Source organism: Dermacentor silvarum, chromosome 4 (genome assembly GCF_013339745.2).
Source record: "Dermacentor silvarum isolate Dsil-2018 chromosome 4, BIME_Dsil_1.4, whole genome shotgun sequence".
NCBI lineage: Eukaryota > Metazoa > Arthropoda > Arachnida > Ixodida > Ixodidae > Dermacentor > Dermacentor silvarum.
Window position 1 is genome coordinate 28,368,458 of NC_051157.2, and position 14,235 is coordinate 28,382,692.

General features: G+C 47.9%; 1 protein-coding gene across 2 annotated transcripts in view; it reads right to left on the bottom strand.

The window, feature by feature from the left end:
* Window positions 1-14,235, bottom strand: part of LOC119449670 (cytochrome P450 3A14) — a 65,105-nt gene that overhangs the window by 6,046 nt on the left and 44,824 nt on the right. For both annotated transcript variants that reach the window (XM_049665361.1, XM_037712892.2), the window contains exons 7-11: window positions 10,033-10,163; window positions 8,705-8,795; window positions 3,242-3,311; window positions 1,928-2,036; window positions 675-766 (exon numbers count right to left, since the gene is read on the bottom strand). In XM_049665361.1, the coding sequence (XP_049521318.1) occupies window positions 675-766; window positions 1,928-2,036; window positions 3,242-3,311; window positions 8,705-8,795; window positions 10,033-10,163 (493 nt within the window). The remainder of the gene's footprint in view (window positions 1-674; window positions 767-1,927; window positions 2,037-3,241; window positions 3,312-8,704; window positions 8,796-10,032; window positions 10,164-14,235) is intronic.

Genomic DNA, 14,235 nt, shown 5'->3' on the forward strand with positions numbered 1-14,235 from the left:
CGCTTCCTTGCTTGCGCGTGGGAGATTGAGTGCGTTCGCTCTCCGTGATAGCGCGCGTCCCCGCACGCTTCCGCTCGGGCATACGGCGCGCGGCGAAGATTTTATCTATAGGGAACCTCACGGCGACGGCGACGACGACGGCGACGGCGACGCCGATGGCAGAAATCCGGTTGAAGTGTCCATATAACTGCTATCGCAATAAAACATTAGGCTTAACGTTAAGAGACAGGAAGAGAGCGCGGTAGATGAGAGACCAAACGCTGTTAACCGATATTCTAGTTGACATTAAGAGAAAAAAGTAGAGCTGGGCAGGCTATGTAACGTGTACGGCAGATATTCGGTGGGCTATTAGGGCTACAGAATGGGTGTCAAGGGTAGGGAAAGTGGAGTCGAGGAGGGCAGAAAATTAGGTGGGGTGTTGAAATCAAGAATTTCCAGGTGCAAGTTGGAATCAGCAAGCGCGAGACAGGGGTAAGTGGAGATCGCAGGCAGAGACCTTCGTCCTGCAGTGGGCATGAAAATAGGCTAATAATGATGATGATGATGATGACATCTGACTTTCTTTACATTAGGAGTTGCAAATAAAAAAAAAACTTTTCTCTAGTTCTTAAAGGTACTTCTAACGAACGGTTGCTATTCAGGAAATCTTTATACCACCTTATCAGCGCACTTACGATAGTCCCGGTGGATACAAGCGCAGTGTCTCGTCCACCACTGATCCCATGTACTTCAGCTTCTTCGTGACTGTTTCGTAGTCCAGCTCTCCCTGATGAAAACGTTAAAGGACATTTCATGGTTTGTAATGCATAGGTTCGGCGAAAAAAAGTTGTCGCAGTTTCACCTGAAAGGTGAAGCATCAATTGCGATAGCAAATTTGTAGAGAGATATACGGAGTAATGATATTAGCTTTATCAGCTGTATAAACTTGGACATGCAGCAGCACCGGCAACGCGCCGAACTGTTGTCGACGCCGTCGGCATTTTGCCCGCGTTCGCTCAAAATGCGTGCGGCGTTGGTGACTGTTGCCGGAGCCTCTGATATAAATAGGCACTTGGTGCCGCAGCTAAACGTCGCCTCCCTTCCCTCCCCCTTCCCCCCCTCCCCCACGGCCTCTCGCGCATCGGAAGAAGGCGCGTTTGCTCTACATATATGGTGATTGTAAAGGAGGAAAGAGACGCCTACTTCTGCAGCCCTTAAGGAAGCACGGCGCAGAACGCGCGTTTGTTCTCCGCCGTGCGTTCACTCCCCGTGAAAGAGCGCGTCCCTCGCGCCCTTTCACTCGCACATACAGCGTTCGGCGGCGCGCGGCCACGATTTCATCTCCATTGACGTCATACGGAACCTCACGGCGACGGCGACGCCGACGGCGACGGCGACGCAAAAGTAAGCATTACACTCTATCCAGCGTTGTCACAGAGATGCGGCTTAGTCACATTTATCTCAGTCATATGGCACATTGGGGGACCGGCAAGAAATGTTTTGATACTTTAATCGACCCCCTCCTTGCAAACAATTTCTTGTATACATGAACTGCGTTTTAGCCAACATCAAGGTGTCTTCACTCATTACACGCAGATCAGTCGCACTTGAACAAAGGGACATATTTCGAGGTAGCTTCATTAGCTGGCAAAGTTCTCTGCATTGAGAACTGGTATTTTACGATTTTGGCCCTAAAAGTATGCAATTTATCGATATGCATCTATTATTTCATCCATAGTTAGATGAATGAGCACATTTAAAAATTCTAATGCGCTGTTATCAAATTGGTATCGTGGACCTTCCACTGCTTGGTAGTCCGCGATCTAACACGTATTTTCAAAGTATTTCATTGATGTCACAAACGACGCTCATATAACCTCCTTTGAAGCTAAGAACTGGGAGCAGCAATCGTTTGCACTAGTGCATTTGCACCGTTTTAGTTACTTACGTTGGTGCCGACGGCATCGATCACTTCCTTTCGAACCTTTTCTTGTACATCCTGATGCTTGGCAAGGGCGTATATCAGGTAACTCAGTGCCGTTGCTGTTGTCTCGAAACTGTATTCACATCAGAATGGCAGAATCGAATACATGCATCCTTATTCATAGATATATTACGTGCAATCATTTTGCACACAGAACAAACTGCAACCCCTAGCTCTCATCAATTTGCTTTCACTGAACAGCTTCTATTACGTGAGCATGGAAAAACGGTTTCTTTACTTTTATAGTATATGTGAAATGATATTCAGTGCGCAATGAAGCATTCCGGTTGCAAATGGGAATCGGCTAATTATCTCAAGTTGCAAAAATCGTGAAACAATTTAGAGAACGCATTTTGCAGCAGAATAAGCCTGACGACACTTTTTTCCCTATCGCGTACTTTCCTCTACATTGAGGGCTTCCGCAGAACTGATTTGCCATATTCAGATTAATTCTCCATAAATTGCTTCAAAAAAATGGACAGAGTTTTCATTTACATAACTTTTCTTACGCAAATGCCATTCACAGCAGGCATCTCGTCATCACAACGGCCTCTGTCATAAGTGACCGGCGCCCAAACGCTGGCCAGTCAGGAAAACCAAAGGGTTTGTATATAACGTTGAAATGTTCACATCCCCTACATTAGTAAAAACGCTTGTTTTCTTCCCTATTCTCACCTGTATACATTTATTACAATGTGTGTATTTTCATTTGGCAACGTAATTCTTTTTTTTAATCTAACCCGCGTCTGGTAGTTAGTTTTCATAAATATTCAAATTATTACTAAAGCTGCTGTCAATGCTCGGGCAAATGCCCCCTGTTTCTTTAACTATGCCACTTTTATAGAAGGCTAACACATTTATGACTGACAATCTTGTGGTACATTTTATTGATCCAAGTGTGTTCTAAATTGGGGTTCGCAATTCTTCTTCCACGAAGTGGTTTGCATGAGCTAAACACCTGAGAAATGCAATGGCCAGCCAAGTGCCTTTGCACCAGCAGCGAGCTCCATAAAAATCAACACACTGAAAACCTTGTTGCTCCATATTATCGTTGGTATTACCAACCGATATTATAGTGATACAATACGCTGCCTTGCACCTGCTTCAATGTGCCGATGGAATAATTTACCTTGCGGCAAGGTGCAGTACAGTACGAAGGCATCCTAAGTCTGCCATGACTAAAACTCTCTACTCTCTGACTAGTACATGTTCCCTTTGTTGTATATACAATGTTTTCTAAAGAATCCGGCTTCACATAACGACACATAGAGTTCTTACCCAGCTATGAATAGTGATGAAGCAGTGATTAATACTTCTTCATTGGTTAGCACCCTGGACTTTACGGTACCTGTCAAAAAAAAAAAAACGGGCCTCCAAATTAGCTGCACACATGAATTTCCGAGCGATAAAGCGAAGAATGAAGTAAACCAGTGGATCTGACTTGCAATAAAATATACTGCATTTTGTGGGTAACCGATAAAGCCGTGTGCAACGAAAAGCCTATCCCTGCGCAATACATCTAGATCGCGTCTTCATTGTCGGTGGACGTATTCTCATGCAACAGGATGAGAATATATGTGGGTCATATATAGCGGTATATGCGGGTCAAGTAGCGCTCAGTCTGCCCAGTGTGCAGTGTGCCCATTACATCGTTGTTGATGACGTTCGGCATTTTACGGTGAATAGTCGTTTTGGGGTGCAGCGGTAGCGGCTGCACTAGATAAATCGGTGTTCGTCTGGAGTCAGCAGCCGCCGTCTTATCCCGCGCCCGCACCTCCTCACCCTAACCCCATCACCCGCGTCACATGACACGTTTCCCTGCCGTCACAGCCGTTTCCATACACGCGTCGCAGGATCGCAAACGTCCTGTACAGCATGTAGCTGGTGGAGTTTGGGGGCCATCGCTGCTGTGGTCGCATTGTCAATAGTCGCCATCGCCATAAGGTGTGAAACTCTGTGGCCGTCAGCACTTATTTTCGTCATTTATATCACCCTGTTAGCATATGAGCGTACACATTGGTTAAAATATAATAAATTTTTTATTAATATTTGATAGCTTCGGGAGATGCCTTGAGTGGCAGCGTGGTGCCGCTGAAAGGAACTTAGGGCTGGCTTGCGCTTCTCTTCTTTATCTCTTCTGCGGCATTACTCATGGTTCGGCGACTTAGGAGTTAGCTGAGATGGCAGGGTATGTAAAGTCGTCCTAAGCTGTCTTCACCATTAAAAGCTGCGCTGAAGTATATCAACAACATCCAGGAGTCAACCTTTACATGAGTAGGGCTAAACTTGGGTCTTCCGCTTTCCTGAGGACGTCTGTGGCAGTTTTCACCATCCTTTCTGCTTCACCGTTGCTCTTGGTATAGTGCGGACTGCTCTTGACATGCTTTATTTGGTACTCCTTCGTGAAGTTGACGAACTTCCCGGACGTGAATTGAAGTCCGTTGTCTGACCTAAACGTCTCTGGCATTCCATTACGGCCAAACAGTTACTTCAACAGAGCTATCACTCTTTCCGTAGTGGTCTCACGTAGATGACAGGCTTCGAGATATCGGAAGTAATAGTCTACAACGACTAAATACTGCTTTTCTCTCAGTTAAAACAAGTCAGCAGCAACTTTCTACCACGGGTAATCTGGCAGCTCTGACTCTACCATGGGCTCTACTCTCGGATTCCGTTCTTAAATGCAGGTAGGGCAGTTTGCAACAATTTTTTTTTTAATTTGAGCACTTAGCCCGGGCCTCCCTACTGACATTTTTGCCCTTTGTCTACTCTGACACTCCTTGATGTTCCGCGTGCAGTTGGCAAAGCACTTTCTTCTAGCGAGGTTTTGGGATAACCTACATGTTGTCTTTTACCAGCATATTTACAGCGCAGCTGTTTAAGCCAGCCGTAAAAAGTGCGCGTTTCACGAAATTGTCATATCAGCATTGGCTCGAGCGTCGTCGTCTTCTTCTGCAGCTAGCTCGTTAACGCCCCTCGGTAGCGCTCGAACTCGTGCTCGGCACGCCCTCGTGCCACTGCTCCGCTGTGCCACTTCTTCCACAGTTGGCTGCGTGGCAGCTAATCATCCGAGTGTGCAATTTCACTCCTCTTCTGTCGCCGTAATGGGGAGGCAAAGCTTGCACTAGGCCGCGCAAAGGTCGAGTCACAACGAAGCTGGCCGATCGATTTCGTCTCCTGGTAGTAGCTAGGTTGAACTTGGCTATGTCGAGGTTGAACTTGGTTGTATCTAGGCTGAACTTGGTAGCAGCTAGGTTCGGCCTTGGCTATGCCTGAGTTGAGCTTGGTTATGCCGGGTATCTGTTAGGTTATCACTTAGCTTTGCGCGCTCTAGTGCAAGCTTTGCCGTTCTTTTTTTTTCCTCTTTCACTCTGAGGGTGGCTCTGCATTTGCAGTACGAGGCTATCTCAGGAGGAATTCTGTTCTTGCTTGGCCAGCTTTTAGTGCAATATTCCATTATTTGTCGACACACCGGATCGTCCCTCTGTGTACTCTCTCATTCTTTTAGGCATTTGCTTGATGCTGGTAGCAATCCTGTCGCTACCTGAACATATGCCTCAACTTCCTCTTCCATGCACTCTGCAGGTTCTACTGGGAATCTGGAGAGTGCGTCTGCAGTCCACATCTCCTTCCCAGGAACATGTTCAATGGAATAGGCAGAACGCACTAGTCTGAGCTTGAATCTCTGAATTCTTGCTGGGATCTTGTCTTGGTCTCCATCTCCTAGCAGTGGAATCAGAGGTATATGGTCAGTTTGTACATGAAACTTCGTCCCTATAAGTAACTACTCAAAGAGTTCACATACCGTACGAAGAGGTATCTGCAGAGACTATCAGCGGCTTTTGGGGTGATACACAGGGAGTACTGCTGCTTCTTGGATGGCTTTCTTCACCTGGTCGAATGCCTGCTGTTGTTGCACATCCCACCTCCAATCTATGTCTTTTCTGAGGAATTCTCTGAGGTGTCTCATCTTGTCGGACATGTTCAGTATAAAGTTTCCCACTTGGTTTGCCATGCCAATAAACTGACGCACCTCTGTTAGTGTGCATGGTACGGGAAAATCTACTATTGCTTTCACTCTTCCTAGATTTGGTTGAATCCTGCTTTCACTCAAGATGTGACCCAAGAACTTCACTGAAGTTTTTGGAAACTGCAATTGTTACATTAAATGTCACCCGTGGGGCTTTCAGCCTTGATAAAACTTCCTCCAGCCGCCTGTAATGTTCTGGAAGTGTAGCTCCGGTGTCCAAAATGTCATCCATGTGACACACAACTCCCGGTATGCCTTCCAGAATCTGAGTCATCCTCCTTTGGAAGTGTTCAGGCGCTGATGATATTACAAGAGACAACCTTTGAAAGTAATACCTTCCAAATTGGGTTATGAATGTTTTAAGCAATTGTGAATCTTCAGAGAGTTTAACCTGGCAAAATCCGGCCCTTGCATCCAGTTTTGAAAAGAACATGGCTCCTGACAGTCTTCCTAATGTTTCTGCTAGTGAAGGAAGTTATCAGTTTCTCCCTTTCGACGGCGTTTTTTTTTTAGTTTCTGTTTATTATTCATACAAGATACATAGTTGGTTGTTAGTAGTATACAGGTGAGGGCCTCAAAGTCAAACGACTGCAGCGGGACGCTCCTCCTTGTTGAGGTTAGTCAGATCTACACAAATTCCAACTTCGCCATCCAATTTGGGAACTACTACCATCGCTGAGCACCACGGAGTTGGCTCTTCCACTTTTCGGATAATGCCTTTCCCCTCCATGTCTTTCAGCTGGGCCTCGACCTTACCAAGCAATGCGAAGGGTACTGTGCGGGAAGTACTGGCGAATACTGGACTGGCCTCTGCATGTATTGAATTTGATCTGGTATTCTCCTTGCATTTCTCCAAGACCAGTGAATAGTTGAGGGAACTTCACTTTGTACTTCTCGCGTCGATCTTTCGTGACCGGCTGTAGAGCTTGCATAAGCTTCAATCCTAAACTTTCTCGACGTCCAAGGAGAGCCTCGTCAAGGCCTTTCACTACATACAGCTCATCACGGAAGCTGTTTTCGCCATAACTAAGCACGGTGGTTAGCTTACCTAGTACTTCTAGCGCTCTCCCCCGGTGCCGTACAGTTTTATCGTGGTTGGAGTAACAGTTAATAAAGTAGTCACTATTCCCGGTGGCACTACGTTTACATCTGCTTCCGTGTCTATCTTGAAGCTCATCTGTTCTCCGTCGATGTCGATTACCTTTCTCCACACCTCTGCCCTTTTGTTCCAACGCAGGCCTCGGAAAGTCCACATCTGCGTGGGGGTTGCCTCTTCTTCTACTTCTCCGAGTGTTTTAGTTCAGCACATTTTCCTTCAGTGCCCCTTTTTCCCCACAAGAATGGCAATTCGTCTTCGATGCTGGGCAACTGGTTTTGTCATGGTGCTCATGTTCACCACATCTGCCCCAGTCATGCTGCATTTTCCTCTGCTTTGGTGACCACTTTTGCTTGTTCGGCTTTTGAGGAGTTCCACTACTCAGTCGTCGCACGACATCAACAGACCTTGCTCCGGTTTCCTGTCTCACAATATTTTGTTGCTTGCGGACCACTTCTGTCTATCGTGCATTTTTTGTACAGCCTTCTCTAAAGTGAGATCTGTATAGCTTGCAACGTTTCAGACAACTTTGCATTCTGTAAGCCCACAACTAGCCTGTCATGGATCATTTCATGCTTTAGTGCTCCGTACCCACAGTGGGACACCAGCCTGTGCAAAGCAGTTACAAACGCTTCCACTATCTATCCAGGTTTTTGTCGCCTCTGATTGAATCTTGCTCTTTCATATATGATATTTCTTTCACCGATGAAATGATTTTCTAGCATGTCAATCACTTAAAGTCTTCCTGCTCTTCCTTGGTTAGCGTCGACGCTGCTAGAATATCCTACGCGTCTCCCCCGAGAAAATAAATCAAGAGCGTCTACTTGATGTGCTCCATCTTGCTCTACCAAACATGAAACTCGCCTGTATCGCATGAAGCGTTGCCGCCATGTTGTCTACTCTTCTGGTCTCTGGAAGTCCAACGGTGCTGCTGGCGCGAACCCGGTGTTCGGTTGCGTCTGCAGGAGACTACCTGTCGCTGTTGTGATCTCTTCTTAACCGTTGTCGCTGCGGTTCTCGTGGCGTTCGTTGTTCAGGCTCAAGGGTAAATCCTCGTCTGTTTCTCTTGGACGCCTTCTAGACGCATTGGATTACGCGTTCACCTGCCCTTGTGATTCCGGCTATACCGATGGCGCGAGACCGGCGCACGTTTGGCTGGGCTTCTACATGGCCACCATGTGGTCCACCCTAACGCGTCCACTAGTGTCTCTTGATTTCGCCGTCAGCCGGTGAAATCTCCTTCAGCGTGCTCTCTTCTTCAACTGCGGTCTTTTCTTTTCGCTCCGCTTGCATTTGACACTTCTGACACCATGTCGTAACTTGTGTCACTTTTGTGTTCGATTATCAACGAGACAGCCACGCACGTCATCATGCGCTCCCCACTGAATTGCCCCCTCAACGTCCTTTATTCAACTACCCATACCGTTTAATCCTCCAGTAATCAGCAGTGATAGGCCAAGACGCTGAATTTACCGTCTCAGATCTCGTTCATCAAGAAGTCGACAATAATCTTTCTGATTTTCTCTGCATGTCTGTTAGTCTAAGGTAGCAAATCCTGCATGCGATTAGAGAACTTAAAAAAAACTTGTGAGGTCAAAGATTGAACAGGCATTACCTTTGGCTGTATTGGCACCCGCGACTTCGTTTTCGTTCTCTTCAGTATACTCGACGTCAAGAAGGTTTTGCAAGATGTCGGGTCTGCGAAGCTGTTGTGTAATGCAAAAAACAAACAAACAAAAAACGCATGTAACTGCTAATACAAGAACAGGTCCAAAGTTATGCGCCCAATAAATATTTCATTTATATTAAAAATACTTTGATAGAGTGCACTTACATGAGCGCTGTTTAGAGTACTGAAGTTATGCGCTCGCTTTTGCTGTCCTTGTATTTGCGTGTTCTGAATAATGCTCTTGCTATAGAATATAAGCTGTGTTACAGGTGCTTTATATATCTTTTTTTTTCACCCCACTGTTATCCTTGAGCAGAAATTTAGTCGAGTTTGCATATACTGCATATTAAAGATATTGAAGCCGGTGCGCAAACGAACTTCTCATTATGGCTGCCAAACTACTTCCACTGCGCAATTGACTTTTTTTTTCTGGAACAAGTTGGCCGAGAAAACGTCCTAGCTCACATTACTTGCCTGTAAATAGCGCTGTCAAAGGTATCATGTCTGTGTTTTTCGTTTTGTGAATGTATCGCTACTCACTTGCGATATTCTAGTGTCCTTAAATGGCCAGTTACCAGTTTTACGCATTGACATTGCATAGACAATGCACCTATGAACACCGCGAGAACAACTGAACATTCAAACGATAGACCCGCACGGCCTTCATCTCTACAGAGCAGCCAGTTTCCGCACAAACAATGATCATGTCATAAGTTTTATCTACAACATCCCATGTACTGGCTGTAACATTACAGATAGACATGTGGTACTGTGTGAAAATAGCCAGCAGCACTGAACAACGCGCGGATTCTCTCGCAACGCAACGCGCTTGCGCTAATTCTTGCGGTTAACGCTTCTTGGACTGCTTTTTATACGTTCAATGTACAACAAAACTTCCCACCGGAGTAAGATTAGACTTATTTCAAGACAAAATCCGCAGCCTGTGTTTCAGTGTTTTTTTTTTTCGAGATATGTATAGCCATTCGAGAAGCAGACGTAATGACATTTCAATCGACCGCTATATGATCACATTAGTGGCATTCGAATAAAAATTGACGAGAGTTTATACTTGGAGACCGTCAAACACGTCAACATCCGCAGCTTCAGAAATCCATCAGCGCAAACGCAAGTTTCTTTACATACAATAAAGGATATTGCCATCGCAGCAACATAACAAAATTATTAAAAAGTAAAATACAGCATTTATGCAGATGCATGGTTGTGTATTCCATCCATCCCGTACCGACCGCAAGAGGCAGAAAATTCAAACTTACTGAGGGGTTATTCTTTCTTATGTTGATAACCGCCATGGTCTGGGCATTGAGGGGATCGAACGAGTAATCTCCGATAATCAATGACAACCAATATAGCGGCTTCATCATTGCTCCGAATCTTGTTGTGCATTCTAGAAGGAAAAAGAACAGCATAAGCAATTTGGTAATGCCGGATAAAAGGCGGCGATCTTGGCGAAGCTCCCCATATTTGTCATGCCCCCTTCGCATACATTCAAGAAACAAGTTGGCTATTCCGTGGCATCAGCAGTCATTATAGGGGCATGGTCAAGATCTACCAAGAAAACGTGTTTTCGCTGATCTCACTGCATGCTTCATTTATATTGCCACCTGCAGTAGTGGGTACAATGCTAAGAGGCAGGCACGGAAAAGAAGAAAGAAGTGCGCATGCTTCTCCAAAGTGTGAGGCAATCATCATCATCATCATCTCCGCCCGCTCGATAGCCAGCTCCCAGCGCCGTGTTTTTCAGGAGCCTGCTACCCTCAAAAAACTTCGCGTAGCCCGTTCTCTCTCAAGGCACGTGAAAAAGTGGTGGAGGTGCTGGGTATTCCTCACCCATGTCGCAGACCCCTTCTGGCAGTGGAACCACTAGCCCACTGTCAATCGATACTCCCGTTCATCGGGCCAGCCGCACGGTCCGGGGACTGCCTCCTGAAGACCCCGCAGCGCTTCAGACCACCTCAACCGGTATGGAAAGCGCCGCAATGACGAACCGATACACACTTCGGAATACAGGGGTTCCAAAGTCATTCCATGGCAATATCTTCGAAGACGTCGAAGACTGGATGGCCGACTTCGAGCGCGTGGCCAAATTCAACGAATGGCCAATCCCCCCTGTGGGTACGAGCCATGTTTTGAGGCAACAACAACAACAACAACGAATGGGGCGACGCAACTAAACTTGGAATTGTCTACTTTTGCCTGGAGGACAGCGCGCTTACATGGTTCGAAAACCGCAAGGAGCAATTGACCTCGTAGCGTGAGTTCCGCCGTCCGCTACTAGACACCTACGCCAGCGCTGGTCGCCGCGAACGAGCCGAACGAGCAATCCAGGTCCGCGTTCAGCTTCCCAACGAAACTGTTACCACGTTCGTCGAAGATATTCAGACGAGCAGACTCAGGAATGACCGAGGACAAGAAGTTGCGTCACCTGATGCGAGGAGTAAAGGAGCAGCTCTTCGCTGGTCTTGTGCGGAGCCCTCGGAAGACTGTCGCTGAATTTTTACCTGAGGCTGTAAGTATAAAGAAGATGCTTCAACGATCTAATTTCTACGAGCGGCAAGTGAACATGACATCCACTACCGATATTTTCACGGCCACCAGAAGCAACAATGACCACCTCCGCGAACTCATCCGCACTGTCGTGCACGAAGAAATACAGGTTTTCGGCACGTCACAAGCGGCGGTGAGCTCTATGAGAGTGTTGTAAAAGATGAAGTTCATCTAGCGCTCCGGTCCACCTGTCCTCTTGCTTACACCGCGCCTGCATCGACTGAACACCACCGTGCGACCTACGCAGAAGCCCTGAGACCCCCTGCACCACCCCCGCTGTTAGTTCACGCGGCTAATCTGTTTACACTTTCATCTGCCCAACCGGTACAATACATCGCAGAACGACGCACGCCTCCAGCGTTTCCCTCCGCCGCTCCTCCCGCGGTGCTTCCGCAGGAGCAACCGGTACATTACGCTGACGATCGACGCATGACCCCTCGGTAGTCGGATGTTTGGCGCACACCGGACCGCCAGCCTCTGTGCTTCCACTGTGGTGAGGCAGATCACTTGTACCGCCAGTGCCCATACCGGCGTCTCGGGTTGCGGGGCTTTTCCACCTACTCACCGCCACCACGACTTGGCCAACGACCTCGGGAGATAAATTATCAGGCTCAACAGCGCATGCCACCGTCTACCGGGCGACAGTCACGCTCACCGTCACCAAGGCAATTTTCACCCTTCCCCAGCGATATTCCGGCATACAATCGCCCAGTCCCCGCCGTGAAAACTAACCACAGTGACATTGGGGGCGAGGCCACTGGCAGTCGACACGCTGGAGACCTCCGATCGACGCGAATGAGCAATGACACCGACCCGACGTCAACTACAGATGAACGGAATGAGGGGCTTTCGCTCGACATACCGGTGGTGATCGACGGTTACGCGGTTAGCGCTTTAGAAGATACCGGTGCGGACTATTCTATCTTAAGCGGGAAGATGGCGACGTTTCTGAGGAAAGTAATTACCTCTTGGCATGGCTCGCAGATTCGTACGGCTGGCGGTCACGTCGTTACTCCACTGGGAAACTGCATGACAAGAGTTCGGATTCGAGGATCGACATTCGTGGCGAGCTGCTTTGTCCTACGCGAATGCTCCCATGCTGTCATTCTCGGGGTTGATTTTCTGCAAGAATACGACGCTGTTATTGACCTACATGGAGGTGTAGTCAGCTTTTCAGCAGACCTCGACGGATACGACCACAAGCGACGAGACGACGCCCTTCGTGTCTCCGCCGAAAGTGTTACGCTTCCTCCGTGAACCAGTGTCCTAGTCGAAGTGATGTGCGATGGAATGCGCGAAGGTGAAGTGGTCACTGAAAGTAACTTATCGCATCTCCTGACGCAAGGTGTTTGTGCTGCTAGAAGTGTGCTACAGCTTAGTGATGGCCGTTCTCAGTTGCTTGTCGCCAACTTCAGTAACGAGCATCGACACATTTCTCGCGGTACTTCGATTGCGTTTGCCGACGAAATAGAGAACGTGGCTGAATGTTTTACCTCTGGAGCTGTGGGGGTGGCTGACAAGTCACTGGGCAACATTGACATCAATTCAGAGCTATCGACAGACAACCAAGCATCACTGCGGGAGCTCTTGCTTGAATTCAGGAAATTTTTCGCAAGTTCGTCTAAAGTTCGCCAGACTTCAATCACAAGGCACAGGATCACCACATGCGATGACGCACGCGCGATGCGACAGCAGCCCTACTGCGTGTCGGCCAAAGAACGCGAAGCGATTCGTACGCAAGTCCTACAGATGCTTGAAGACGGCCCATGGTCGTCTCCGGTCGTTCTTGTCAAAAAGAAAGACGGAACGCTACGTTTCTGCGTTGACTACCGGAAGCTAAACAACGTAACTAAAACGGACGTGTACCCTCTGCCACATATCGACGACTCGTTAGATAGACTGCGGCGCGCCCAGTATTTTTCATCACTCGATTTGAAAAGCGGGTACTGGCAGATCGAGGTAGACGAACGTGACCGCGAAAAAACTGCCTTTGTGACTCCCGACGGCCTCTGCGAATTTCGAAGTGCCCCCCGTCGGCTTGTGTTCAGCCCCAGCTACTTTCCAGCAAATGATGGATACTGTGCTCAGTGGACTGAAGTGACAGACTTGTCTTGCGTACCTCGATGATGTGGTCGTATTTTCTGAAACGTTCGAGCAGCATTTTCACCGCCTGCGGAGTGTGCTAGAAGCGATCCGATCGGCTGATCTTACTTACGCCTAAACCAGAAAAGTGCCACTGACTGAAGTTTCTCGGACACGTCGTAAGCGCCAGGAGGAGTCCGACCCGATGCCGACAAACTTGCCGCGGTAGCAGCATTTCCTCCTCCTGCCGACAATAAGGCCGTGCGGCGCTTCCTGGGCTTGTGTGCGTATTATCGCTGTTTCATTGAAAACTTCTGGAAGATAGCAGAACCCCTGATTCACCTTAAAAGGGATGACACGCCATTTACCTGGACGAATGAGCAACAGGCGGCCTTCGCTGAACTACGACACCGCATGCAGTCAGCACCCGTCCTGGTACATTTTGACGAAGCGGCTGACACCGAGGTGCATACGGACGCCAGTAACATCGGTCTTGGCGCAGTACTCGTCCAACGTCAAGACGGCTATGAAAGAGTGATAGCTTATGCTAGCAGCTCGCTGCCCCGTGCCGAGGCAAACTGCTCTACCACAGAAAAAGAGTGTCTTGCGGTTGTGTGGGCGATCACGAAGTTTCGCCCTTATCACTACGGCCGTTCCTGCGAAGTGTTGACAGACCACCGTGCTCTATGTTGGCAAATATATGCGATCCTTCAGTACGACTGGCATGGTGGAACTTGCGGCTACAGGAATTTGACGTCACTATCGTTTACAAGTCTGGGCGCAAGCACGAAGACGCTGACACACTGTCGCGTGCACCCGCCGAATCTATC